At 33.9% G+C, this 26,531-nt stretch overlaps 2 protein-coding genes, 1 long non-coding RNA gene and 1 pseudogene across 6 annotated transcripts; 2 read left to right on the top strand and 2 right to left on the bottom strand.

Annotated features, from left to right (window-relative positions):
* Nucleotides 1–429: 429 nt before the first annotated feature.
* On the top strand, nucleotides 430–10,057 carry LOC114373078 (annotated as a pseudogene). The gene is made up of 4 exons (XR_003658389.1): nucleotides 430–3,746; nucleotides 5,572–8,566; nucleotides 8,767–9,371; nucleotides 9,462–10,057. The product of XR_003658389.1 is annotated as an uncharacterized LOC114373078 (transcript).
* Nucleotides 10,058–12,771: 2,714 nt separating this feature from the next.
* LOC114389747 lies at nucleotides 12,772–14,530 on the top strand. Of its 2 annotated transcripts, none has more exons than XR_003661805.1 (2): nucleotides 12,772–13,621; nucleotides 14,218–14,530. It is a non-coding gene; the product is annotated as an uncharacterized LOC114389747 (long non-coding RNA). The 2 variants fall into 2 exon arrangements; XR_003661804.1 differs by having other exon boundaries at nucleotides 13,734–14,530.
* Nucleotides 14,531–17,669: 3,139 nt separating this feature from the next.
* LOC114371163 (calmodulin-like) lies at nucleotides 17,670–18,992 on the bottom strand. The gene is made up of 4 exons (XM_028328601.1): nucleotides 18,817–18,992; nucleotides 18,521–18,681; nucleotides 18,212–18,289; nucleotides 17,670–17,917 (listed from the first exon to the last, which is right to left on the bottom strand). Exons 1-4 carry the CDS (start codon nucleotides 18,890–18,892, stop codon nucleotides 17,783–17,785), a joined length of 450 nt encoding a protein of 149 aa, XP_028184402.1. The 5' UTR covers nucleotides 18,893–18,992; the 3' UTR covers nucleotides 17,670–17,782.
* Nucleotides 18,993–22,427: 3,435 nt separating this feature from the next.
* LOC114389734 (2-methyl-6-phytyl-1,4-hydroquinone methyltransferase, chloroplastic) lies at nucleotides 22,428–25,376 on the bottom strand. Of its 2 annotated transcripts, none has more exons than XR_003661803.1 (4): nucleotides 24,526–25,252; nucleotides 23,898–24,204; nucleotides 22,683–22,900; nucleotides 22,428–22,651 (listed from the first exon to the last, which is right to left on the bottom strand). XR_003661803.1 is itself a non-coding variant. In XM_028350485.1 (4 exons), exons 2-4 carry the CDS (start codon nucleotides 25,089–25,091, stop codon nucleotides 22,745–22,747), a joined length of 1,029 nt encoding a protein of 342 aa, XP_028206286.1. In that variant the 5' UTR covers nucleotides 25,092–25,105; nucleotides 25,249–25,376; the 3' UTR covers nucleotides 22,443–22,744. The 2 variants fall into 2 exon arrangements, 1 of the variants encoding a protein (XP_028206286.1); XM_028350485.1 differs by having other exon boundaries at nucleotides 22,443–22,900; nucleotides 24,526–25,105; nucleotides 25,249–25,376.
* Nucleotides 25,377–26,531: the final 1,155 nt, after the last annotated feature.

The raw sequence follows: 26,531 nt of genomic DNA, 5'->3' as shown, positions 1-26,531 counted from the left end.
CACAATATTAACTATTATTTTCTTATCAATGCTTAACATTACTCACTTTACTAATAAAGTAAAATTTTCACTTTAGAGGAATTGAATCACAGAAATGTTGAAGATCTTCTATTGAGCAAAGAATATTAAACTTTTATTTTTTAAGCAGTCTAACGAAATTATTTTGTTTTTTCAAACATATATTATATTAGCATCGCGTGGATTAACTATATTTATAAAAGTTTAGACATGAACCCACTTAATTAAATATGAGGATTTTCTGTGTAGACTTTATCTACACAATAAAGTAGTTTAAAATACATAGGAACAAAGTGTAACTCAATAAAATTTAGTTTTAATCACACTTATAATTCTTTAATGTGAATTATGTACTTTTCAACGCTATCATCCAAATAAATATATATACTCACAACCTAAGAGAATGACACAAGTGATTTAAGGATTCAAAACAAAATTTCATCTGCTTTTTGGGTGTGGGTCGCATCTCCCTAACGCCACTTCCTTTTAGGTGGGCAATCCTTCCGAAGGAGATTCCCTAGTGCTTATTGGTTAATTGAATAGCTACAAGTGAATTTTTTAGGGTTGACAATCTCAACATGTCATTGACGCTTTGCTTGGTAATATTGGAGTGTCTCCTCGTTCTACCATGGGTGTAGGTTGCATCCCCCTGACACCATTTTCCCCACTTGGTGGTTCGAGAGAGGTCTCCTGCTTCATAGGGACTAGTTGAATGGTTACAAGTAAATCAAATTGCTTGTAGTTCTAACTTGTACAATAATTTTTTTGGTGAGTCTCTGTTCGCTTCAACATGCCATTGCTTACACTGAGTAGACAAAAAAAGAAAGAAAAAAAACTCTAATTTATTTATCTATTCAATTTGGTGTTCTGGTGTTCCCTGTTTCTCGTCTTAGGTTGTTGGCTTGCATGAGATCTTTGTTTAGGTGCGGCACAGTGCACCTTCACGCATGCACCATCACCATGTCCACTTCAATCCTCACTCCTCTTCCTCTCAAGCCCATCTCTGTCAACACCCTCAATAAAGGAACACTCAAACCCGCTTTTCAATCCTTGACCCTCCTTTCTACTCACCCACTCGCAACCCCCTCACGTCTCGAACACGCGCATTCTCTCCTCCTCGACCTCTGCGTCGCCGCCAAAGCCCTCCCACAAGGCCAACAGTTGCATGCCCTTTTGCTAAAATCTCACCTTTCGGCGTTTCTGGCCACCAAGCTCGTGCTCATGTACGGAAAGTGTGGCTCTTTGCGCGATGCAGTGAAGGTGTTCGATGAAATGAGTGAAAGAACTATTTTCAGCTGGAATGCCCTGATGGGTGCGTTTGTGTCAAGTGGCAAATACCTCGAAGCTATTGAGCTGTATAAAGATATGAGAGTTCTTGGGGTGGCGATAGATGCTTGTACTTTTCCCTCTGTGCTTAAAGCGTGTGGTGCTCTTGGTGAAAGCCGCTTGGGGGCTGAAATCCATGGTGTGGCGGTTAAGTGTGGATATGGTGAGTTTGTGTTTGTGTGCAATGCACTTATTGCTATGTATGGGAAGTGTGGTGATCTTGGTGGGGCTAGGGTGTTGTTTGATGGGATTATGATGGAGAAAGAGGACACTGTGTCTTGGAATTCTATTATTTCGGCACATGTAGCGGAAGGGAATTGTTTGGAGGCATTGTCGCTTTTTAGAAGGATGCAGGAGGTTGGTGTTGCTAGTAATACGTATACTTTTGTTGCAGCTCTTCAGGGTGTTGAGGATCCCTCGTTTGTTAAACTGGGTATGGGGATACATGGTGCAGTATTGAAATCTAACCATTTTGCTGATGTCTATGTTGCCAATGCTTTGATTGCTATGTATGCAAAATGTGGTCGAATGGAGGACGCTGGAAGAGTTTTTGAAAGTATGCTTTGCAGGGATTATGTGTCGTGGAATACATTGCTTTCTGGTTTGGTTCAAAATGAGCTGTATAGTGATGCTCTAAATTACTTCCGGGATATGCAGAATTCTGGTCAAAAGCCTGACCAGGTGTCAGTGTTAAACTTGATTGCGGCATCTGGCCGATCGGGAAATTTATTGAAAGGGAAGGAAGTTCATGCCTATGCAATAAGAAATGGATTGGATTCTAATATGCAGATTGGGAACACGTTGGTAGATATGTATGCCAAGTGTTGTTGTGTGAAATATATGGGCCATGCTTTTGAATGTATGCATGAAAAAGACTTGATTTCTTGGACTACTATCATTGCTGGCTATGCTCAGAATGAATTCCATCTGGAAGCAATAAATTTGTTCCGGAAGGTTCAGGTGAAAGGGATGGATGTTGATCCCATGATGATTGGAAGCGTTTTGCGGGCTTGCAGTGGGTTAAAATCTAGAAACTTCATCAGAGAAATCCATGGTTATGTTTTTAAAAGAGATTTAGCTGATATAATGCTACAAAATGCCATTGTCAATGTATATGGAGAGGTTGGGCACATAGATTACGCAAGGCGTGCATTTGAATCAATTAGATCGAAAGATATTGTGTCTTGGACAAGTATGATTACCTGTTGTGTTCATAATGGACTTCCAGTTGAAGCTCTTGAACTTTTCTACTCTTTAAAACAAACTAATATTCAACCTGATTCTATAGCGATCATTAGTGCACTCTCTGCCACTGCTAATTTATCTTCATTGAAGAAAGGGAAGGAGATTCATGGATTTCTGATTAGGAAGGGTTTCTTCTTGGAGGGACCAATTGCTAGCTCTCTGGTGGACATGTATGCTTGCTGTGGAACTGTGGAGAACTCAAGAAAGATGTTTCATTCTGTAAAACAGAGAGATCTAATTTTATGGACTTCTATGATTAATGCTAACGGAATGCATGGATGTGGAAATAAGGCCATTGCGTTATTCAAGAAAATGACTGATCAAAATGTTATTCCTGATCACATTACCTTTTTGGCTTTATTATATGCATGCAGCCATTCAGGGTTGATGGTTGAAGGTAAGAGGTTTTTTGAAATTATGAAATATGGATATCAATTGGAACCCTGGCCAGAGCACTATGCCTGTATGGTCGATCTCCTCAGCCGTTCTAATTCCCTGGAAGAGGCTTACCATTTTGTGAGAAACATGCCTATCAAACCTTCTTCTGAAATCTGGTGTGCTCTTCTTGGGGCATGCCACATTCATTCTAATAAAGAATTGGGAGAGCTTGCAGCAAAGGAGCTCTTACAATCGGATACAGAGAATTCAGGAAAGTATGCACTGATATCAAACATCTTTGCAGCAGATGGAAGATGGAATGATGTTGAAGAAGTGAGGTTGAGAATGAAGGGAAATGGGTTGAAGAAAAACCCAGGATGCAGTTGGATTGAGGTTGACAACAAGATTCACACCTTCATGGCAAGGGACAAGTCTCATCCACAGACTGATGACATTTATCTAAAATTAGCTCAATTTACAAAACTTTTGGAAAAAAAAGGGGGCTATATAGCTCAAACTAAGTTTGTATTCCACAATGTTAGCGAAGAAGAGAAAACACAGATGTTATATGGACATAGTGAAAGGTTGGCACTTGGTTATGGTCTGCTTGTTACACCAAAAGGTACTTGTATTCGAATCACAAAGAACCTTCGTATTTGTGACGATTGTCATACATTCTTTAAGATAGCATCAGAAGTCTCCCAACGGCCCCTTGTTGTAAGGGATGCCAATAGGTTCCATCATTTTGAAAGAGGACTCTGTTCATGTGGAGATTTCTGGTGAATACCTTGATTATGTGAAAATAGATTATAGCACACTTCTCTGGTTCCTTCCTGTTACTGGCAGTCACTGAAATTTCTCCTTCAAAGTTTTACCGTCTCTTTATGATGTCTCAATCAACAGAACTTGGGATTAGTCGGCAGTTAATAATCGACTTTTAAGGTTTGAGATGGCTTGAAATCTCATGCAAGATGGTTAATCTTCTGCCTGTTTTACAGGCTAGTCTGCAAGAATCATCAGAGATGTTAAATAATAACACTTTATTTCTAAGAAATTGGCTGTTCATGCTTCTAATAACTAATAAGCCATAGGAGCGCAGAAAAAATGTACAAAGATGTAAATCTATCTCTACGAATTTCTAATTAAGTTTTGTTTGCACTGAAGTACTTCTGTCTTCATTATGTTAAATTGTACATATGTATTATGTATGTGTGGTGGTATTTCTTAATAATAAATGCATGTACGAGTGATGATCAATCTACTTAAATTCAGTTGGAAGTACAAGAGGAAAAAGTTCAAATTAACTGTCAAGATCCAGGATTGGGCTGTAAACAAAAGTTTCCCTAAGTTGCAATTATAAAAAGCCAAACTGGGTTATAGTAAAGTGACTCTGCAGATCAAAACATTCTTGCGTAGGTCTCCAGAAATATAAAGTATATCCGTGCTCCAATTTCAATCAATTTGTTTTTAGAATGCCTTTTGTTTTTACTCCTGAAAAACTTGTTGATACCGCATTTTCTTTATCAGTTATGCTTTTAAAAATAAAATATTTTTATTGTAATTTAAAATTTAAGTTAAAAATATATTTTCTTTTTCATTTATGCTTTTAAGGATAAAATATGTTTTTAAATTCGGTTTGCATGAAAAACTAAAAGCATCCCACTATGTCTTTCAATTCCTATCTTTTATAGGAAGCTATTTTTTCCTGTGTCAAATTATTTTACTCAACGTTATAGCTTTTTGCACCTTAAAGAAGATTTTATGGTTCAGTTTTATTATTTTGTTAACGTTACTAATCGCCGCAAGTTGTGGTTTACTTGCTCCACGTTGTCTTTGGTTGTCTATAAATATTTAGCTTCTTGCTCACAATATACACGAAACAGAGCACAAAAAGTATTAAAACTCATCCAGTTTTTTTCCTCTTCTTAAAAAGAAGAAAATAGTTTCTTTCTTATAATTCTACTATTTAAAATATGTTTTGGTGGATATTCTTTGATTCAGAAATTCTTTATTGCACACGATCGGATCAGACATATTGACGTATCATGAGAGAAAAACACACATAATAACTTCTACCTAAATTTTTGTAAACTTATCTTTGAATTATTTTTATACTTTAAATTAATTAATTGTAAAAGCTTTTTATGATTTTATATTTCCATGGGATATTATAGCACTGCTATGCTGTTGTTTTTGGTTTCCTAATTTTTTATCTAACCATCTTAAAGAGAAATAAGAGTTTTTTTTATATAAACAAAAATATTATATAAAGAGAGAAAGATAACAAATCATATAAGATTAATATATTTTATATGAGAGTGAGATATCTCATGATTAGGTATGAATCGTATAACTAAATATAAAAGATTAAGATTTAATATTATATAATTAGTTAAAAAGTTAAATTTTCTAAAAAGTAATGTGATTATTTAAAAAAGTGAACCTTATTACAGTTTTTGCAAGAACAAAAAATAAACCTGTCATCACCGACCCTCTGAGGGGTTACAAGATTTATGTTCATATAATGAGAACACAAGTGAGGAATGGGTTGAGAAAAGGAGAAAAGTGGCAAGCATGGAACACGGCACTCACTTGATCATAAAGCCATGGTGGTCGTGGCGGTGAAACATTCAGAGATTGGCAAATGGAACTCTCAGAAGAATGGAAGCCATTCTTCCCAACTGGCGCATCCACCGTATCTCCTATTCTTCAATCCCATTCCCGTAATTCTCTCCCTCTCGGTCCCCTCGTCTTCAACCCTAACCCTAACCCCAACCCTAATTCCCTCTCCCTTCTCTTCTCTTCCCCCTCCCTCTTGCCCTCTCTCCATCTCCCTCCCCATCTCTTACCCTCCCGCTTCCTCCTCACTTCCCACCCTCATTCCATTCCCCCCTCCACCGCTTCCTCTGTCGCCTCCCTCTTCTCTTCCCCCAATCAAAACGACGCCGCTTCCCTCCTCCTCTGCAACCGCCTCCACCTCCTGCATTACCCTAACAGTCCAAACGCCATCGTTTTCTTCCCCACCGGCGCCAACGACGACAAACTCGGCTTCTTCATTCTCCGCGTCAAGGATTCGCGCCTCGACATTCAGCTCGAAGCCAACGGCGACGTTTTTTGTGTTTACACCGGCTCCGCGCATCGTATCTTGAACATTTCGGTGAATCCCGTCGCCGAATTCGATCGCTTAGATGATTCTAATGTTATCGGGTATTTGTTGGCTTCCACTCTCTATTCCGTTCATTGGTTTGCAGTGAAGCACAATTCCATTTTGGATCGACCTAGCGTGTTTTATTTGGGTGGTAAAACGTTTAAGACTTGCCCTGTGGCTCATGCTTGTTGGAGTCCTCATGTAATGGAAGAGAGTCTCGTTTTGTTGGAAAATGGACAGTTATTCTTGTTTGATTTGGAGTCTCATGACACCACAGGTACTGCTTTCAAGGGAACTAGGTTGAAAGTACCTTGGAATGGTTTGGGTTTTTCGGGAAACAACATGGTGTGGTTGAGTTGTGAGTTTAGTTGGCACCCCAGGGTTTTCGTCGTTGCGCATTCCAACGCTGTTTTCTTGGTTGATTTGAGGCTGAAGGAGTGTAGTGTGAGTTGCTTGATGAAGATTGAAATGCTGCGGATGTATGCTCCGGGTGCAAATGAGCGATTTCTTGCACTGTCAAGGGCTGGTCCTGACGACCTTTACTTCGCTGTGGCTTCTACCAGTTTGTTGCTTCTCTGTGATGTGAGGAAGCCTTTGGTGCCGGTGTTACAGTGGATGCATGGTATTGAAGGACCTTGTTTTGTGTCTGTATTGAGCTTGTCTGATTTGAGGTCCCACTCGAGGGATGATGCTTTTAAGTTGGCTTCTGAATCTGGGTTTTGTATTATGTTGGGATCATTTTGGAATTGTGAGTTCAATATCTTCTGCTATGGGTCTATATTGCCGTTTCGTAAAGGATCCATTACTTCGAAGGTTAACCCAAACGTCTGTGCTTGGGAGCTTCCATTTGAAATCAATTTATCTGGTCATGAGTGTCATTGTGGGAGTTGTCTCTTAAGGAAAGAATTCTCAAAGGATGCTCTTCCTGAGTGGGTTGATTGGCAGCTAAAGAAAGAGATAGTTTTGGGATTTGGGGTTTTAAGCAATGACCTTGCTGCGTTACTGTGTGAACCAGATGAAAATGGGGGTTTTACACTTATAAGGCTAATGTCATCAGGAAGGTTTGAATTGCAGAGATATCATGCCTGTTGGACGAAGGCTAGAAACATGAAAGATTGCCATGATCAAGTGTTTTGTTTGGACAGACACTTACTGTACCCTGAGAGTGATGAGAAATACAAATTTCCGAAATATTTTCACTACTTAAAATTGAATTACCTTTATGCATATGCAAGGGGTGATCTTTCCCGATTTCTGGTTAAAAAACTAGAGAAGAACTGTATGAATGCTCAGGACCAGGAGCCCTTTTGTGATGAAGTGCATGAGTTATTGTGTGAGAAATTAAATGCTTGTGGGTTTAGCCAATCAAAATCATGTCCAGCAGTTACTTCTGTTTTTAATGATGTCAAGCTACCAGCAAGCTTACATGAGGTTGCTTTGAGAAGATTGTGGGCTGACTTACCTATGGAACTATTACAGTTGGCATTTTTGAGTTATGTTGAATGTCATAAAGTTGTTGGAGACCTGCACCAAAATAAGGTAGCTTTGGAATTCTTAGCTGTTCCAGACCTTCCTCAATTGCCTCCATTCTTTTTAAGGAAATCATCACCCCACAGCAATGATGACATTGTGGGTCCAGTTATTCCTTTTCCTGTTCTACTTGTGCTTAATGAATTTCGCAATGGGTACTCAAATTTGGAAGGAGATGAATTTTCAGTAGAAGCAGAGCTTGGCCTCAAATACAAAGAAGTCATGCAGGTGGCTGGTGAGATCGCTGATTCAGCTTATGGCCCTGCACACCTTGATGATCATGTAGTCTCCCTTGCCGAGGATGGAGAGGAAACCTGGGTTGGTTCTTCGAAACCAAAATCTTTTTTGTTATACCATCCAGTTGCATTCAACTCATCTGCCACCGACCTTGCACAGGAAAAGTTTGTTTATAGCAATACAATTTATGATACATTCATTTCTCATGTTCCAGAGAAGAAGTCCAATGAGAAGACTGAGTCTGTTGGACAAGAGATATTTGATGATCTTTGCCCTGTTGAGTTGAGGTTTGATGCTTCTGTGAAGAAGCTTGAACCTCAAGGTTTAAAGGCATGCAATCTATTGAAGAGACAGATGTCTAAATGGCAAAATAGTTTTGATTCGTATAAGGAATTCTGTATTCAATCTAGATTTGAAAAAAGTAGTTAACTGCTGATCTCTCCTTTATTGAAGAAATTAGTTATGGAATCTGGTTTTGGGAAGCTCCCTATTTTTGAAGTTGAAGCTACAATTGATATTGCCTTGGACTGCATGGCATCTTTATTGAAGAAAGTTGAGGCTAATCAAGCTTCATTCTGCTCAGCTAGTTGGGTGACTATGATATTCCCTTTTCTGGTGTCTGATGTACATCATTAAGTGTTCCTCAGGATCTTGTCATGTCTTATAATTGAAGATACCTCACAGGTTTGTTGACGTTCTCTCAGCATTTTTCTGATTTTTAATTTTTGACTGAGTTTTCACATTAATTGGTTCATAATATGTGTTATTAATCAGAAAATGATAATTCATTAATGGCCTGAATTTCTTGGGATACGTCCTACCTACAAATGCTGTTGTTTCAGTTAAAATCATAATGATGATTATCTAATTGTAACTTTTTCCAGGCTCATCCTGAAGAATTAGGCATGTTGGTTGAAGTTTTGAAAAGTGGAATGGTTACCAGTGCTTCAGGATCCCAATATCGACTTTCCCTTGATGCAAAATGTGATTATGGGAATATTGGTGGATCCTGGGAGTTAATAATTCTGCTCAGAAGGTTTTATGTGAAGCCACCAGTTTTTCTCTTTTGCTTACAACACTTCATGGGTTCCAAAGTGATGGTGGGGACTTGGACCAATCTTCATTCAATGTTTACATTAAGGTGTTTACGTACCTGATGCATGTTGTAACTGCTGGAGTATCTGACAATGCTATTAATACAATGAAGTTGCATGCAATATATCTGACATAGAAAACTTTAAGTTGTGTCAGCAATTACGAATTGTTCCACTTTTAATCCTATATATGGCTGGTTTTTCTTCACATTTGCTAGAGATAATCTTGAAAAATTCTCTAGTATGCCGTGACTGTTGTAAATTGTGTTTCTGAGCAAGAGCTACTTTAACTTTTATGTGCTTCCAAGTGCCCCTTTGTTGCTAATCTTTTCCATCCTTTACCAGGGGAGACATGAAAGCAGTCAAAATTCTCTTCCATTGGTTCACAGTTTTAGGTAAACTGTTCAATTCAAACAGACTAACTCTGCCTATTTCTAGAAACACTCCACCCATGAATTGCTTCTGAATTAAATCTTGTTATGCAGCAACACCTGCTATCTGTCATGGAGAGACACTGAACATAAGATCTGTGAAACCAAATACAGTTTTACAGCCAGGAATCTTTAAGAACTTCAATGTCCTAAACCAACTAAGATGTAAGTTTAATTTTTCATATTGTGTCTGAATTCTGAAATGTATCCAGTGAATTTGAGAAAGTCTCCCTACAACAGTCACATCACAATCCTTTCAGGGAGTACTTGAGGCACTAAGGCTTAGTTGTGCTGGATATCCAACAAAAAAAAAAAAAAATTTTAGAGTTTCTTGATCGCTTTGGAGTGCTAGTTCCCGATGTCCTTGATTGGTATTAGATTATTTGTTTTCTAAGCTAACGTTTAAAATGCTTGGTGGGTATAAGATTATTTGTTAGAGCAAAATGAAAAGGATGTATTCCGACTTTGGCATGATGGGAGAGATCAAATCTTATACCCGAGAGAGTGTTTGGACTTTTCTATGTTGTTTATAAAAAGGATGCCAAAACAAAGGGTCTGTCTTTTTTTTTTCCTTTTCGAAAAGAGTCTTGATTTGTACTTGTATTGGATAATTTTAAGTTTATAACAATTACTAAGAAATCACAATCTGATGTCACGATAAGCTATTTTGGAAAGGGAAATGGATCCCGCTCCATATCCTTTTTCCTCCATTTCTTTCATTTGTATAAGCTTTTAGAAATACAGATCAAATGGAGATGACGCACACTTTATGGAAGTAACATTTATTTTCTTAGAAGTTTAGTAATGGAAGAAATGGAGAGGATCGAAACACTTTGGAAAGTGTTTGAAGAATATCCAATTTTTTAATTAAATTTGACTAAATGTGATAAGAATTCAGTTCTTTCAAATATGTGAGAAGTAAATTATAAATGAAAGTTATTTGGTTAAAAAGAAATAGAGAAAAGATGAAGAGATAGAGAACTAGTGAAAATGAGAAATAATACGAGTTTCATTTTTAAATATTTTCACTCTAATCTTCTGTATCAAACAAAGCAAATAATTTCTCTCTCCTCCATTCAATTTATTATCTACCAAACAAAAAAGAAACTTGGGATGGAATGCGGATAGCAAAAAAAGTAGTACAAAAAAGAATAATAAACTTGTATTTATGCTCTCTTTTTTTTTTATCTAAGTATGCGGTGAGATCCAAGAAAGAAAAAACAAAATATGTGGAGAGCAATCTTGGGGGGAAGGTCCATTACTATCACGGACTAGGAAGACTACTGCACTCTCACTATTTTTGAATGAACTTTTTGAAATGTAATGGGAAGTACGAAAAATAATACTGAAAGTGCAAGAAACAACAATCCCATTCCAGTTTGTGATTTTTTAAAAGTAAATTACATTAAAAATTCTTAATATTTCACGAAATTATACAAACATTATGTATTTTTTAACCATCACAGTAACCTTTTTAATATGGAGCGTCAGTGTAATATGTAAGGAGATTTCAGTCTAATTTTTTCAAAGGGAGTATTGGTGTAACATATAAGGAAGTTTCGGTCTAATATTTAAGTGTTTGTATAACATAAGAGAATGTAAATGTAATTTTTTAAAATATAAAAAATTTAGTGTAGAAATAGAAAAAAATTGATTTTATATGTAATTTGAAAAAAATCTGTGCAAATATAATTTACTTTTTTTAAAAATAAGAATTGTAGTCCTTATAAAGGCTTAACGTTGATAATATGAAACAATGCAATGGATATATATATATATATATATATATATATATATATATATATATATATATATATATATATATATATATATATTGTGTAACAAATCAAATTTAATGTTTGTTGCACTTATAAAAATACATTAGAATTTCCTCTGGTTGTGTTATTTTGTTGTTTTTGGTGTGACAACATTGGGCATTCGGATTATTTAGCTGTAGCTTTCATATTTGTGTGAACATCTCAAATAAAATTGGGATCTCGAACGCAACCAACTGGAAAATTAATTGGATTGTCCATATGTTACAGGTCTATGAAGCTATACCCAGAGCTTGATCAGAGTTCACAGAACTTAGCTGTCACAAAAACCACACTCCTTTATCACGCATGCAATGGTTCAGTATGCCCTCACCAATTCGCGCAAGGATTCATACCTTAATTTCTATAAGGTTATAGACTCTTTCTTCTAATAGAAAAGCATTAAATAAATACAAGAATTACCATTATCATGTTAACTTTTTTTTTTCCTTTTAATTTTCCACGGGTATCTTTATCTTTCTTAGCAGATATCTGAACCGTGATTCACCGTATCTTGAAGTAGTAGAGGCGTGTTTGAATTAGCATTAGGTTCAGTTGAAGGCTAATCTTTTGTGAGTTTAACATTTAGTTAGGTGTATATTGAAAAGTGTAATTTGAGAAGTAGAAAAAATCTCTAATCGCTTTGGCGCTCTTTGCATGACAAAATCACTTTGATGCTTGAATAAAATAAAGGGGATAAACATAGTGGTTAAAAGTGAAAAGTGAATAAACAATTAAAAAATCTAATATATATATTTAAAATCAGATTTACTAATATATTTTTAACATAACAAAATATGAACAAAGTTACTACAATAATTAAACAAAATCAATAGATGTGTTGTGGTGTGAATATGGATCGTTGATGTGTGGTTGACCAGGAGCAATGGATTGAAATCAAAGGGTGGAGTGAGGAGTGAGCTGTGTGATGATCGTACTAAAGGGAAAGGGATGTGTATTAATTTGTTGCTTTTCTCGATTACTGGGAAGTGGAAACTGAAAAACAAGGATTGAATTGAAGTAACCCGAAACATGAATTGACAACTGAGGTTGATCACACTACACTTGTGCAATAAACAGCCGGAGAGAGAAAGAAAGGAACAACCACATCCAAACCCAGCCAAATTTTTTGCATAGAAATTCTAAATCCACCCTCTTTCTTTTGTTCCGCAACCCAATAATTGTAGTAGTCTAGTGTGTAGGGGCTCTGCCTTTTTGTCTCCAGCCACAACTATCAACAGTCAATTAATTTAGTCTCAATGAATGCGACCCTATTTAATATCTATATCTATATATGCATTGTTCGTCATGCCATGCATTGCATACCTCCTTCTCATAATACAAGGTGCTTACCTTAGCAGTTAGCACACGTGACATGTTGCAACATGATGATATATAGTGAGATGACTAATTACATTTTTGTTGTTTTAATTATATATGAAAATATGCAATTTTTAAAATTGTTTATTTATTTGCACATTAAATTAAATATTTTTTTAAAAAAAATACTTATATGCTAGCATTATATAATATGTGGCACACATAGAATAGAATAGAGGAAGAAAAGGCTGAGAGAGCCAGGATCCCTCCACTGCCATGCCGCCCTAGTGCTAAGTAGTCATGGCTCTATGATCATTTTTTCTGACCCCAATAGCTAACCAAGACAACTCATCATGCATGTTCCCTTTCAAAACTTTCTTAGCTGTGCTGTGCTCTCTTCTAATTCATTTCACTGTGCATCTCTCGTACCCTTTCTTTAATTCACTGTTACACAAGATGGGTTATGTCTCTCAACACCTTCCCCCTTCTCTCCTTTTACATTTTTCACTTCTTCTATATATACTCTACTACACCACTGTGTGTTTTGACATTACAGACTTTAGTTTTATCGTCTCTGGCCCTTAGTTTATATCCCTTTGTGTATCTAATCTTCCACCTATTCATCTCGTTGTTTTCTTCTGCCTCACAAGTTTGGAATGAAACCAAACCAATCTTGTCCTTTCACCACCTAGAGTTTTCCTTCCCGTCCTCTTAATTCTCCTTCATATAGCTTATTTTAACTGCATGGCTTTTACAGTGTACTACAGTACATTATTCACCTCCAGCATTCAAAGTGTATGATCTACATTCCTCCGTTTGTCTTTTGTGGTTCCATGTGTTTCTTTTCTGTACAACCAGATGTAAGTGGTGAACTCGGAGATTACAATGTTGAGGTGAAATAAAGGGTCACAAAGGAAAAAGTGAAGCTGCCAGCATGATCTAGCTTTGGTTAGTGGGAGCGAGAGAGTGCTAACCCTCACTAGGTCATGCTGTGCTAGCCTCACTCCTTCCTATTTGGAGACCAATATATTCCTAACAATCTCAAAGATACGAACCTTGCTATCTACCTAAAAGTAAAAGGTGAGTATATCTGTGTAAGGCACTTAGTAATTCAGTATAGTCTATTCTTTATTTTTCTGAATGATAAAAAAAAGTATAGTCTATTCTTCTTTCTGCGTTTCTATTATGTCAGGCACGCATAGTCTATTCTTCTTTCTGCGTTTCAATCATGATTGGTGTCGGGAAGTCTTTGCATTTAGCGTTCCAACCAACAAATTAAACGAAATGTGTGTTGCTCATTTGAAGTACCCCAAAACATGGAGCTGGAGATCTGCACAAGTTTTATATATTAATTAGCTTGGGACTTGACGCTAGGGGATGTTCTTTTTGTAACGGTTTTGTTGTGCTTTTAAACAATGTCAAGTGCGTTTAGCAGTTGCATGACATCTTTGAACATCGTAATATATAACTGCATAGATAGTATTCATTTGTATATCATAGAGAATAGAACTTGCAATTTAGATTTACGTCAATAGTTTTTATTTGAAGTCTTATTTTAATGCATTGTTATTATTTAATTTCTTAAGCTCTTTTTTTGAAATGTTATTAACATGAATTGTTGTACATAAATAACATTGAAATCCTAATGCTGCAACTATGTGATGTGAACTGTGCAGATTTTCTGTATAGCGCAAGAATTTGAGCCGTGCATGGCACAATTAATTTTTTGTTCTTTCTGTATGGTGGGGGTTTGTGATTGTCGGTGCATGTTTGGAAGTACAATTTCCACTGGAGAATTCGCGTTATTTTTTTTCTCTGTATTTGAGTGATTCTAACAGTGTACACAACAAGGGCGAAAAAGGATCTTATGATTAATATTAGTACTAGATTGTATTCATTAATTACGCTTAGTTTTTATTTTCCTCTCGGAATGTACTAGAATGAGTCTGGCCTTAATGTCTTTTATATTTTATTCATCTTGTACTACAATATTTTGTTAATATCCATGGGAATTAAAGTCAAATATCAAGAATTTTATAACAATTTTCACACAATGTTGAATTAAAATCGTGATATGAAGCATTGAATTTAAATTAAACAGTTTGCTCCTATATTCACTCGGTTCTATTATTCTTTTATCATTAATTAGGACATGTGAAATGACCTACTTGGAGAGATAGACAAACAAAAATATTGTATAAATTGTTATATAAATTATATTTCTTTTATATTTCTATTTATACTGAACTATTATATTATATTTTGATGGTGTCAAATTTGTATTTTGATTTAAATTTAAGTCAATACAGTGTTACATAATGATAACAAAAGTAAACTCTTCGGAACGCGTGATAGAACACGCCCTTCACGTGAGGTTAGCAGTGACGAAATACATTCAACTTTCAACTTTAGCGGTCATAAGTGAAATTTAAAACCGTAAAATTACGTTGACCCAAAATAAAGCAGTGTTTTTTTTTTTTTTACTTAACCCTTTAATTACTTGTCTGAATTTTTATTTAAACTTAATATTAATATATTAATTATTTACACCTAATCAACTGGTAAAAAAAATTATTTTGTTAAAATAAACTAATTTAAATGTGTATTTATTTACTAATTCAACTGAAGAATAAATTTTTTGATATTAACGTGAATTTGTGAGTTATAAAAAAAAACAGGTTATTTTCTAATCTCCTGACCCTGTAAATTACCGCAAGCCATCGTTGGAGGGTGCTAATTTTTTTAGTTTTTGGTTTTCCTTCTTTCTCTTATTTCCTTCACTATAATCATCGTCAATTGCGACCACGGCGAACGACAGCGGTGAATCGACCAATGTTTTGTTTTTCTTTTTAGTTTGTGCATTGTCGTGGTGTCGTTTTGATGAAATGGTCGCGGTGGTTTTAATGGTTTGGGTTTGGGATTTTTCTTCTATTTTGATATGTGATGCAGCGTTGAGGAGAGGGACAAGATGGGTTCAGGACAGCGGCGCACGGTGGTCCTCAACGGTGAAACAATTGTCTAGGCCTGGGAACTGGAAAGAGAGTTAAGGGGAGATAATCAGGTGTATAAGATACTTGGTATATCCTTTTAAGATATATTAATCTAATGGCTACAATTGTTTCTTGTCCATAATGAACCATTTGAGGTGCTCCACCCTAGCCTTGACCTACTATGGAATCTGTAACTCATCTTCAGGTTTCTTGAAGTCATGCAGAATATTTCTCATTTTTTTACATTAACCCTATGTATATATTAATCTTTTTTAATTGTTTTACAAGGACTTGCTGTAATAAAAGAAATAGAGTTTATGTGTAATTTTAAAAATCTCAAAGAAGTGTTGCTATAAGTAATGAATCCTTTTTTAAACTTTGGGTTAAATAATGTTTTTATTATTATTATTGAGAATCTAGGTGAAACAACACATTTCAATATTGTTATTGAATCAAAACATATGACAAAAAAGAAGGTAATGAATCCTTTTAACAACAAAAGAAAGTAATGAATCTATTTATAATAATTTATTAGTTGTTTGGTGGATTCTGATTAGATCCGGTACAAAGGCGATTCCAAGGTCTAGATCTAAATTTGGAGGCTAAAACAGACGGCAAAGCATGGTGTTGATGATGGCACAATGACAGTGAAGTACCTGTAAGGACTCCAACGTATAAATTGGTGTTTGTGAGAGATGAGAGTTAGAATTGTTTCATACCTAATACTGGTTTATATGTTAGTGTTTTAGGCGGAAAATTTTGAAAACATTACATTAACACCGCTTCATATGTTTGAAGAGTAAAAATATTACAGGGATATTTCATTCAAATCTTACACTTAACATCCTTATAATGGAGATCCTTATAATGGAGGTGAATGTAATAATTAAAAAAGGAAGACATATTTATGTAATTACATGAAATCTTAAGAAATATTGTTATAATTTACTCTTTTAAATTTAAGGAATTATATAAAATAAAAAGTTTAACATATTATGAAGAATTACAAACATATTACGACTAAATGCATGAGCCAATTAGGACAAGAATATTTTAGCATTAACGATTAATCTCAAGTTCAATTTTTATGACTCTTAATATATTGTCTAACACGAGCTGACGTGATTTATACTTTTGATCCCTATGATATGTCAATCATAAGATACTAAAATATACTTAAATGTGCAATTCACCCATTTTCATCACCAAATTAAAGAAATATAATTAGATCATATCAATATATGTGTTACAGCATGTAGGTAACACAACAATAGTTGCACATTATTATCTAATATCAGATCAATAAAATCTATTAAAAATTATTAACGTAGCTTGTGGAACCAAACTTGCATAACTATTATGTTTAAATAACTTAATTTGTACAATTGAAACTTAAGAGACTAAAAATGCATAATTACTATAACTGAAAATATTTAAAATATAATTAAGACTAAATTAAAATTCTACCTCCATCTCTAATCAGCACGTCAATATTTACATGCCTTAAAATATAATTAAGCTTAAATTAAAATTCTACCTCCATCTCTCATCAGCACGTCAATATTTACATGGCTTAATGTTTACATTTTGGAAGCTTCTAATTTCATTTTCTAAGTTGAATTGAAAATCTCAAGATTAAAGATTAAATTCCATGAGATTTTAGAATGTTCTATACCATCTTTTCATGCACTTAATTCTTTAAGCGAGAGGCTACTTTGAAGAAACAAACGTCATACGATTCAAAATGTAATAGTTGGAACGCTTAGTTGTGACGATACCCAATGAACTGGGATCATAATAATTCCTACAAAGACACCCTAACAAAAGAGCAAAGAAATTGCAATGGCATAAATTAACTTTACTTTTATTCTCATTATTTTTTTGGTGAAAAATGATAAATACATATGGAAATTGAAAAACATTTTGGTATGGAAATAAGTGATTTTACTAATCAATCCCTAATTCACATATCCAATATAATCGTATTTTACCTACGTTAAGAAGTTACCTTACTTTAAAGTACTTGTGAGTTTTGTATACGAAAAAGAAATTACACGTGCATCACATTTTATAACATTTGACAAATAAAATACAAAGGGCACGTGCTTAGATGACGGAGTCAATTAGGCTGAAAGAGGGAGGCAATAAACATTTCCACAGTATTGTCATAATAATACAAAAGAAGACAATAGTTTAAAGAAATTAAAAAGTCACTTTGTCTTCGGACACTTCCAAATAAAAATGAGATGGATCAATTTAACGTCATAAACCTCACAAATTCTTCATAGCTAACTCGACCATCTCCATCCAAATCAGCTTCTCTAATCATTTGTTCAACTTCTTCGTCTGTTAGCCTCTCTCCCAATTTCACCATTACTTGTCTCAGCTATATATATATATATATTATAAAAAAAAGTATCATTTTAGTCATATTATACTGTAAGGCAAATGCTAACCATAAGGATACTGGTTAATTAAAGAATTAAAGGTAAAAAAAATTATTAGGATAAATAAAATTGTATTATTCATGATTTTTTTTATGATTTTTACAATGAATAATTCTTAATCAGTGTCTTAATGAACACTATTAACAAGACCCATTATATAAGGCAACGGTATTTTAGTATGCATGCATGAAGGTGCAGAAATGCAGATTGAGCTGCATGCCAAGTTTGTTTACCTCAGTTGCTGATATATATCCATCATTATCCCTGTCGAATACTTTGAACGAGTCTTTTAGCTCCTCAGTCTGATTTTCCTAACAAAATTGACAATTAATATATATCATGACCTTTACTTAAGCAGTCATATTATTAATATAAATAATGACAGATTTTCCTCAGTCATATTTTTAATAATGACAATTAAATTGACACTTAATATCACGACTTTTCTATCAAATATTAACAATTAATAGTGACAGATTATCCTCCTCCCCTCCCCACCCTTCCTTTCTTTCAAGTTTTTTGACATGATTTCTATTTGTTACCTTCATTGTCCTTCCCATAATTTTCAAGAAGTTTTCAAAATTTACACTCCGGCCATTTCCATCAATGTCAACTTCACTAATCATTTCTCGAATTTCTTCTTTTGTTGAGTTTCCTTCTAATGATCGCACAATGGATAAGAGTTCGTCCACCGAAATGAAACCTAGACCATATGATCACAAACATTCTCAATCAAAGTTAACTAAAAATGCCCTTAATAAATTAACCATCAAATGATGGACATTAAACAATATATCAACATTTTTATATATATAGGTTAATGTGAAAAAGACCACACCGTCGGAGTCCTTGTCAACAACGTCAAACGCTTCATGGAATATAGCTATTTGATCTTCTGTCCATGCATTTGCCATTATATATTTTGCTGCAGCAGCTAGCTATAGCCTCAACTGAAGTGGAAATTAAACACGAAACTCTAATAGTGTAAATTTGGTTATTGCAAATATGGAGAGCAATTTTAATTTTGTCTTATAATGCTATGTTCCTTGAGTTTCTCTTTGCTTTTATAGATGTGTTGTGGGGACAACTTTTCTTTTTAGTTGAAATAGTCAAAAGCACGTTCGCTAGAATTCCCAAGTATATTCAAACTGGAATTTTTCCAGAAGGGTGCACAGGATTCGACTATTAAATGTATGAATTTGTCAATGGAGTTTTTCTTAACTTCAATTCTTTCTTGTCCCAACTCCCAACTACAAAAGTAATCATATGTGGTTGCACGCATGCAAGTATTGGTGTCCGTGACAATTGGAACAACTTCTAATGAATATCAACAAAATTTATCTGCAATAAGTAAAATTTCGTTTGTCCATCAGGGTCTATTTTAATTTATTCAACATGATATATAAGTGTTATAAATTTTTTATATTTGTTTTTAATTTTTACAAATAAAAAAAAGTTTCTCTATCTTTCCAAATGAATCAATATATTTAAAATTAATATTAAAATAACATTCTTGTTTTATTATATATTGAGAGGTAGGAATTTTAAATGCAAGAGTTAGGGCATATATGTGTTATACAACTTAATTATTTCGGACATTATGAGTTTAATTTTTTACCGAAATAATTATGAGTCAAGTTTTATTTATCTTTTGATCGAATTTTAAATTAGTCAAAGTTCTCTCCCCTAATGAAAAGGAGGATTAAGACAAAAAAAAATGATTGAATCATTAGTTTAAATTGGACATTAAAGTAATTTGAGTAAATTACACTTATATTTTTTGAAGTTTTGTAAGATATTAATCAATAATATTATAAAAATTGCCTGATCAATGTCACGTGTGTCGGCTAGATAATTTTTTAAGTTTTTTTCCCCTCAAAATCCATATAGTTCACGGGTTTCAATGCCAGTATTTTTTAAACAATTAAGGATATTAATGAAATATATAATGGGAGTGTCATCATAGTATTTTTCAAATAATTATAAGGTGGTTAGTGTAGGGTTGAAATAAATAAGAAGTTTTATACAATCTTACAAAATGAGTGTTAGTACTCCTCTTGATTCATATATAAGAAAAAATAATTAAATTTATATTATTTAAAAAAGTTAGTTGATATTATTTAATTTTTTAATTTTAAATTAAAAATAAAATTATTTCTAAAATGTCTTTGATTAGATTTGTTATAATAAATAAAAAAGAGTTATTAAAAATAAAATTATAATTAAATTAATGGCATTTTGAGAATGATAACATTAAATAAGATAAAATTAGTTAGATTTATTTATATTTAAATATAATATACAAAATCATTTTTTTTACTTATATATGAATCAAAAGGAAATATATGCTACTCAAATAATTTAGTTAGTCCTTATAAAATTTGCGTAAAATCAGTATAAAATCAAACATGTTAAATTTAAATTGGGTAAACTAGACATAGCTGACGACAATCTAGTCAAATACGTTCAATATTTTCTATTATTTAATTTTTTTTATCATTATTGGGATATTTCCAAACATTAGGTTAATAAATTTTATCTAGAAGACTAAAATCCTCACCTTAAATAGACATTTATAAATGAAATTTAATTTATAAATTTATAAAGTTATGAATATTATGATATTTTTTATTTAATGGAGCTTAATGTTGAACGTTGAATGAAAATGACTTTCACCAATTTAATAATCAAATTGATTTTTAAGACCTTACTACAGATACTAAAGTTGTTAATTATGTAACTTCAAATATCAGTCTTTCCCTGTCTTGGACCCTCTTCCTAAATTTTTTAGCACAAAAAATAAATACGAGTCTTTTATTTAAATTATAGATGAACAAACCCCCCAATATCCTATTCACACCTTCCACATTATCTTCTCTGCATTCTAGCTTTATAATGAATTTGTTTATCCTAGTCCAAACTTAATTGGTTGCTTTTTCTTAGCTTTGTTTATACTTTATATAATATGAATATATTAATAAATTGTAGGTTAATAAATTATATTAAAATTACAATTAACATTATTTAATTATTACAATTCAATACAATTAAACTATTTAATTTAAGATCAATGCTTTTATTGACTCAATAACTTATTCGATTTTAAAAACTTTAGTATATACGCATACCCATAATACAAGTAAGGATACTAAAATTATCAACCACAGAAGTTTTGGAACAGTCTTTTTCTTAAATATAGGTGGTACAAATACCCTAATATCTTATTCAAACCTTTCACATTATCTGCCCTGCATGCTAGGTTTACAATGAGTTTGTATACAACATGGTTGCTTGCTTTTTTGTTCATCTTTATTAAGAATGGGTTTTGGCATTTGTAAAAAGTATACATATGACACGATCTAAATTTCAAACTTGATGACAGAGATAATTTGACTGAAGTTTTTTCCTTAAATAAAATAGGACATTACTTTTTGCACGCCTTTTTTTTTGTCAAATTTTATTAACATTTTTATATACATAGCTGGATTCATTGTGCTAAAATTGAATTCCAGAATGATTTATTTTTACATAATTCTGGAAATTAATTTCTAAACTTGTGAACGCTGAAACTTATTTTCATATGGACATCAAAATGTACGTGCCCATGGATTTGTACTTGCAGAAGGATTTATTGGCATTTATGTATTGCCTTTTCGTCGTTGTTTTCATATATGAACATGAAAATGTACGTGCCCATTGATTTGTTCTTGCAGAGGGATTTGAATTGGCATCTATGTATTGCCTTTTCGTGCTGTCAAGTTTATATCCACGTGGATTGCAATATTACCTCAGGTGATGTTCTTAGTTCTTACATATCCTCTTATTATATTGTCGTTACAATAATTTTTGAAATCTAATCTTCGAAACTGTGCACATTTTATTACTTCTAAAATGTAATTTCCAACACTATTCTAAGGAATTTCCAGAACCTAAATTCTAAATTTGTTTAAATTTTATATACTTCCAAAACAATAAAATCGAAGTTTTGTATAAAAGGGGGTATTAGAACTAGTTGAAAACAGTCCCTTAACTATTTTTCTATAATTTTTAAATAAACGTAAAAAAATGATTAAGAGATGTAAATAAATAGTGTATTTAAGGAATTATCTTTTACAATAACCATATGATAAGAGGCCAGTTTTCAGAATTAGTTAAAGGGTAAAACAGTCAAAAAATATAAGTATTCCCTTTATTATTGGTAAAGATAAAATTTGACCAAAAAACAAAAGAGCGCCCTTAAAAAAGAGAGTGCAAAAAAATGGGCCAATAAAATACTTGGGTAGGCCAGGCCCATACCTACTTGGTTAGGTTTGTTCATGTTGCAAAGCTGGTCTCTATCTCTCAGCTGGAAAAGCATAACTAATGTCAAATTATCAGGCTCTCAGATTTTATTAGAGCATTATATTCCTTAATATATTATCCTTCAAAAGGTTAACATTAACAGACATATTGGATTAGTATCAGTTGATAAAAAGAAAGGAATGTTAGACCCTAAACAAACATTAACGTCCTTATATAATCATTGCATAAAACAATGTTGGAATAATTGACCTCTAAGACTGCTGATGGACAGAACAAAATGACGTTGCATTAGCCCCTCCCGCCCAAATTATCATAGCTTGCTAAAGCACCCAGAAAATTTAAACTCAATTACGTAATAAACTATTTGACATTTGATCAAATTTCTCTTAATTGCGCGTACATTTGATGAAACTTTGGAGAAGACACTGATAAGTATCAAAAGGATTACTAATTATCAATATCTCTTAGATTGGCTGACCTTTGGGAACAACTTGATCTTTCAGCCACATGTAAATAGGAACCAACACAAACCATGTCGCTGCCAAGGCACCCAAAACGAAGCGCAGTGCAAAGACAAAAGGATTAACGGGCTTTTCAACATCTTCTTCCTTTGGACCAAGCTGCAGCAAATTGTAGAAACCGAAGTCAATCAGCATATTTTATGTGTTACTCCCTCTTGTGAAGTTATGATAAGGAAATATATTACTTTTCGAAAACAATTCAAACATTCAATAAAACCTTAAATCTTATGACATTATTATGATGAATAGAGACATGTTGCAGTGAAGCAAGAAAAGTGTTTGGCATAGGCAATGGTAAAAATGTTGGTGCTTTATTGGAAATCCAGACTCAACCAAAGTATTCACAGCATTCACTCAGAACCTAAAAGATAACATTCAGTTGAAGAAACCCAGTACATTTACCTGCCTATTTATAATAATTTTGTAAACAAAATATGTATTGAATTATTGAACTTCAATTTATTCAAAGAATGAGAAACTTTACGAGTTGAAATTAAAAAGTGAAACTTGACCTAGCAAGTAAATTAAAACTGAAGATAACCAATAAAATCAACCTCATTAGTTTGCTTATCATACTCAGTGTACAGTTATTTTCTTTTTACTTTTCATTTTGGTTTATTGACACTTCTAAACAGTCAATTGTTTTCATGTTAAACATTCTTTCCTTATTACCAGTATATGACCAGTCATCTTCAAGCACAAGTGCACAACAGCCTAAGCAAATATCAAATGTTAATCAGGATTCAGGAAAAGATGGGATCACAAAATATCTCAAGTTCCTAAATATCACCAGTTTCCACTTGCCACATCTCCCAAGAAGCAAATTCTAGTGTTAAATGTGTAATAGTTGTCAGTATGAGGTGTCCACACTGCTATTAACTATCCAAGTTAAGTGTCTACTTTGTTTATGTTCTGTAAATCATAAAATGGTAGGATGTATCATTACAAAACAGACACACACCATCACAGAGAGAGATACGGCCACATACAACCTGCCTATGATTCAAGTTAATATAAAACAATAACAAATCGCCCAAATAAAACAAGGACAAAGCTACAAGAAACATATAGATGGAGAAGCTAAGATGACAAATACCTGCAAAGGAGAATCTCCAGATGCAGGTTTAACACCGGTCACTGAACAACCCATAATCAAGCCATGACGGCGAACCCCACGATACCATTTTGGGCCAATCCTTTTTAGTTGGACGTCCTTAAACCCTGCCTTCTGAAACCACTCAATATACTCTTCCTCCTTGGGGAAAAGCATCCAAACATCTGCAAAGAAACGTGACAACCAAAATGTTGGGTAGACCGGACCAATTAGACACGCTTTGCCTCCAAGTTTCAAAACCCTGTATGCCTCCTTGATGCCACGCTGTGGATCCGGCCAGTACTCAATACTGAGAAACAAAAGCTCATCATAATCACCTCCTATAAAGCAAACCACTACTAAATATTTGTGATGTCCAAACTATAATTATTAGCTTCTTAAAATCACATCCGAAACATGGAAATCACATCTGAGGTGTGCAACTAAACACGCTATACATATATATACAAGTAATAGCCAAAATTGTAAAGTAACTTCAAATCTATGCCACTGAATAAATTGAACACTTGAATAACAACAATGCAACTAAAGCACGGCAATGAAAACTTGTCATCACAATCACACAATATCATCATCATGTAAGGACAGATGAAACAGCATAGAGCTGTACCTTCCTGCGGATACATATCTATCGGCATAATCAGTTCGAAAGGGGAGATCCTCGGCATCCCCTTCGATTATTTTGCATTCCTTGAGTGGCTCCTTCTGCTTGGCCTTGGCGAGCTGGTGGGGTGACTGGTCAAGAATGGTGACATTCTTGGCATCCACGTGCTTGACAATACCAAGAGTGGTGAAACCCGTGCCGCCACCAACATCCACCACAATCATGTTCCTGTCATTGAGATCAGCGGGTTCAAGGGCATCATCCCTCATGTCCTCGGTCCAATGGCCAGGGTTAATGACATGGTCATACACAATTGAGAGAAACCTATAGAACCAAAAGGCCTCTTTTTTGTGCTGAATGAACCTTGGCTGCGAGCTTGGCCTGGAAGCCGAGACACTACACTTGGGTACTACTATGCTTCTAAAGTTGGGAACTTTAGCACTAGTGGTAGCAGCGAAACTCACTCTTGGGAAGTTCTTACCGTGCAAATCCGAACCAGTGAAACCTAAGCCGTTCCCGGTTAGGGTTCTGAGAGTGAGCTTTTCAGTTCCACTGAGCATTACTGAACCCATTGAATTGAATCAATCTACAAAAAGCCACAGACAAGTTAGTTCAATTGAAGTGAAGTTTGCCCTACATGGAGAGTTGTTATCATGAAAAGGGGAAAATGGGAAAATAGGCTTTGGGGTGAAGGCAAGGACGAAACGAAAGAGATGAAGGAACCACAACCTTTGATTGAATTTGGTGTCGTTCACAAAAATATATTAAATTGCAATTTATTTCTCACCACTCGCTACAATACGCCTATTTTCCATCATTAGGAAAGTGTGTTGGAGACTTGCTATTACTATTAGTTTGTCTTTACATTTTTTCCTGCTCTAATCAACCAGAATTCTCCAAAAATTACACCACACACAAATCAGGAAGGATTATCAAAAGCTATGAATAAATAAATAAAATACTGGCTTAAATATATGCTTTACTGGATTTTTGGATTTAAATTCCTCACAAAACATAATTTAAAATATTATTTCTTATTTTAAATTTTTTAAATGAAATTAGGTGTATTTTTATACAATATATATTTATATCTTAAATACTTTTACCATATAAGATATTATTACACCTTGTCCCATAAAATAGCAAAACCAACTCTAAGTGTTTTCCTCTGTGTGTGCAAGGGAGAGAGAGAGCATAGACAATTCAGCCTTGGCATGGCAACATGACACATGGACAGCTTTGGCTCTCTGCGTTCTTATTTCCACAAAACACTTTTTTTTTTGTCGGCCAAAGAAAATATATTGATATAGGCACAAGAGATACCTAAACCCATATACAAGAGGCTATTTGTTATTTTTACCATCCTTACAATAAAAATAGTTAATAACCCCAAATACAAAAACATATCCATCCTTAGCTACCAAATCTACCCTAACAACATTATAATGTTCCTGTATCTACCCACAAATACCAGCTGCCAAAACAGGACACATGACCCATCCTCTACACATGGTTGGTTTTGGTGTAGGTGGGACAATGATAACTTAAGCCCAATCATGTTTATGAGTTTTTAAAGGTTTGGAAAAATCCTTGTAAAACTCGTCTCATATTTTTAGTTAAATATTTAATTTCATTATTTATTTAATTATTGTTATAATTTAAATTATTTAATTATTAAAATAGTTAATTTGTATTTTAACAATTATAAGAAGTGAAAATACAAAAAAAAAAATCTATATAGAGTAAGAGAGAGAGATAATGTGGGGTGGGTTACATCTCTTCCCCTGCCTCCGCTTTTACCAATGGAGAACAAAATGCAAACCAGATTCTTGAGTGGACTGTTGCTTCCCTGCACCTTCAATATTGCTTCTTGCACTCCATTGTATTTCAAAAAGTTTAATACAAAATGTAAAATTACATTTTGAATTGAGCTTTTCAAATGCAATGGAGGTGGAGGAAGTTTTACCCCAAACTCCTCTGTTCCAGTTAAAGTTGATTTTCTCTTTCAAAGT

Source organism: Glycine soja, chromosome 2, assembly GCF_004193775.1.
Source record: "Glycine soja cultivar W05 chromosome 2, ASM419377v2, whole genome shotgun sequence".
NCBI classification, from domain to species: domain Eukaryota; kingdom Viridiplantae; phylum Streptophyta; class Magnoliopsida; order Fabales; family Fabaceae; genus Glycine; species Glycine soja.
Note: the sequence above shows the minus strand (reverse complement) of the source record. Positions and strands in the feature narration are given on the sequence as shown.

What these genes read in the sequence shown, in the direction of transcription:
- LOC114371163 (XM_028328601.1), bottom strand. Translation starts at nt 18,892, where the DNA reads ATGGCAAATGCATGGACAGAAGATCAAATAGCTATATTCCATGAAGCG. An exon ending in TTATGGGAAGGACAATGAAG is followed by an intron (nt 18,290 to 18,520) that starts GTAACAAATAGA and finishes CAATTTTGTTAG; the next exon opens with GAAAATCAGACTGAGGAGCT. An exon ending in GATATATATCAGCAACTGAG is followed by an intron (nt 17,918 to 18,211) that starts GTAAACAAACTT and finishes ATATATATATAG; the next exon opens with CTGAGACAAGTAATGGTGAA.
- LOC114389734 (XM_028350485.1), bottom strand. Translation starts at nt 25,091, where the DNA reads ATGGGTTCAGTAATGCTCAGTGGAACTGAAAAGCTCACTCTCAGAACC. An exon ending in AGATATGTATCCGCAGGAAG is followed by an intron (nt 24,205 to 24,525) that starts GTACAGCTCTAT and finishes TTTGTTTCTCAG; the next exon opens with TATTGAGTACTGGCCGGATC. An exon ending in CTGGAGATTCTCCTTTGCAG is followed by an intron (nt 22,901 to 23,897) that starts GTATTTGTCATC and finishes AATTTGCTGCAG; the next exon opens with CTTGGTCCAAAGGAAGAAGA.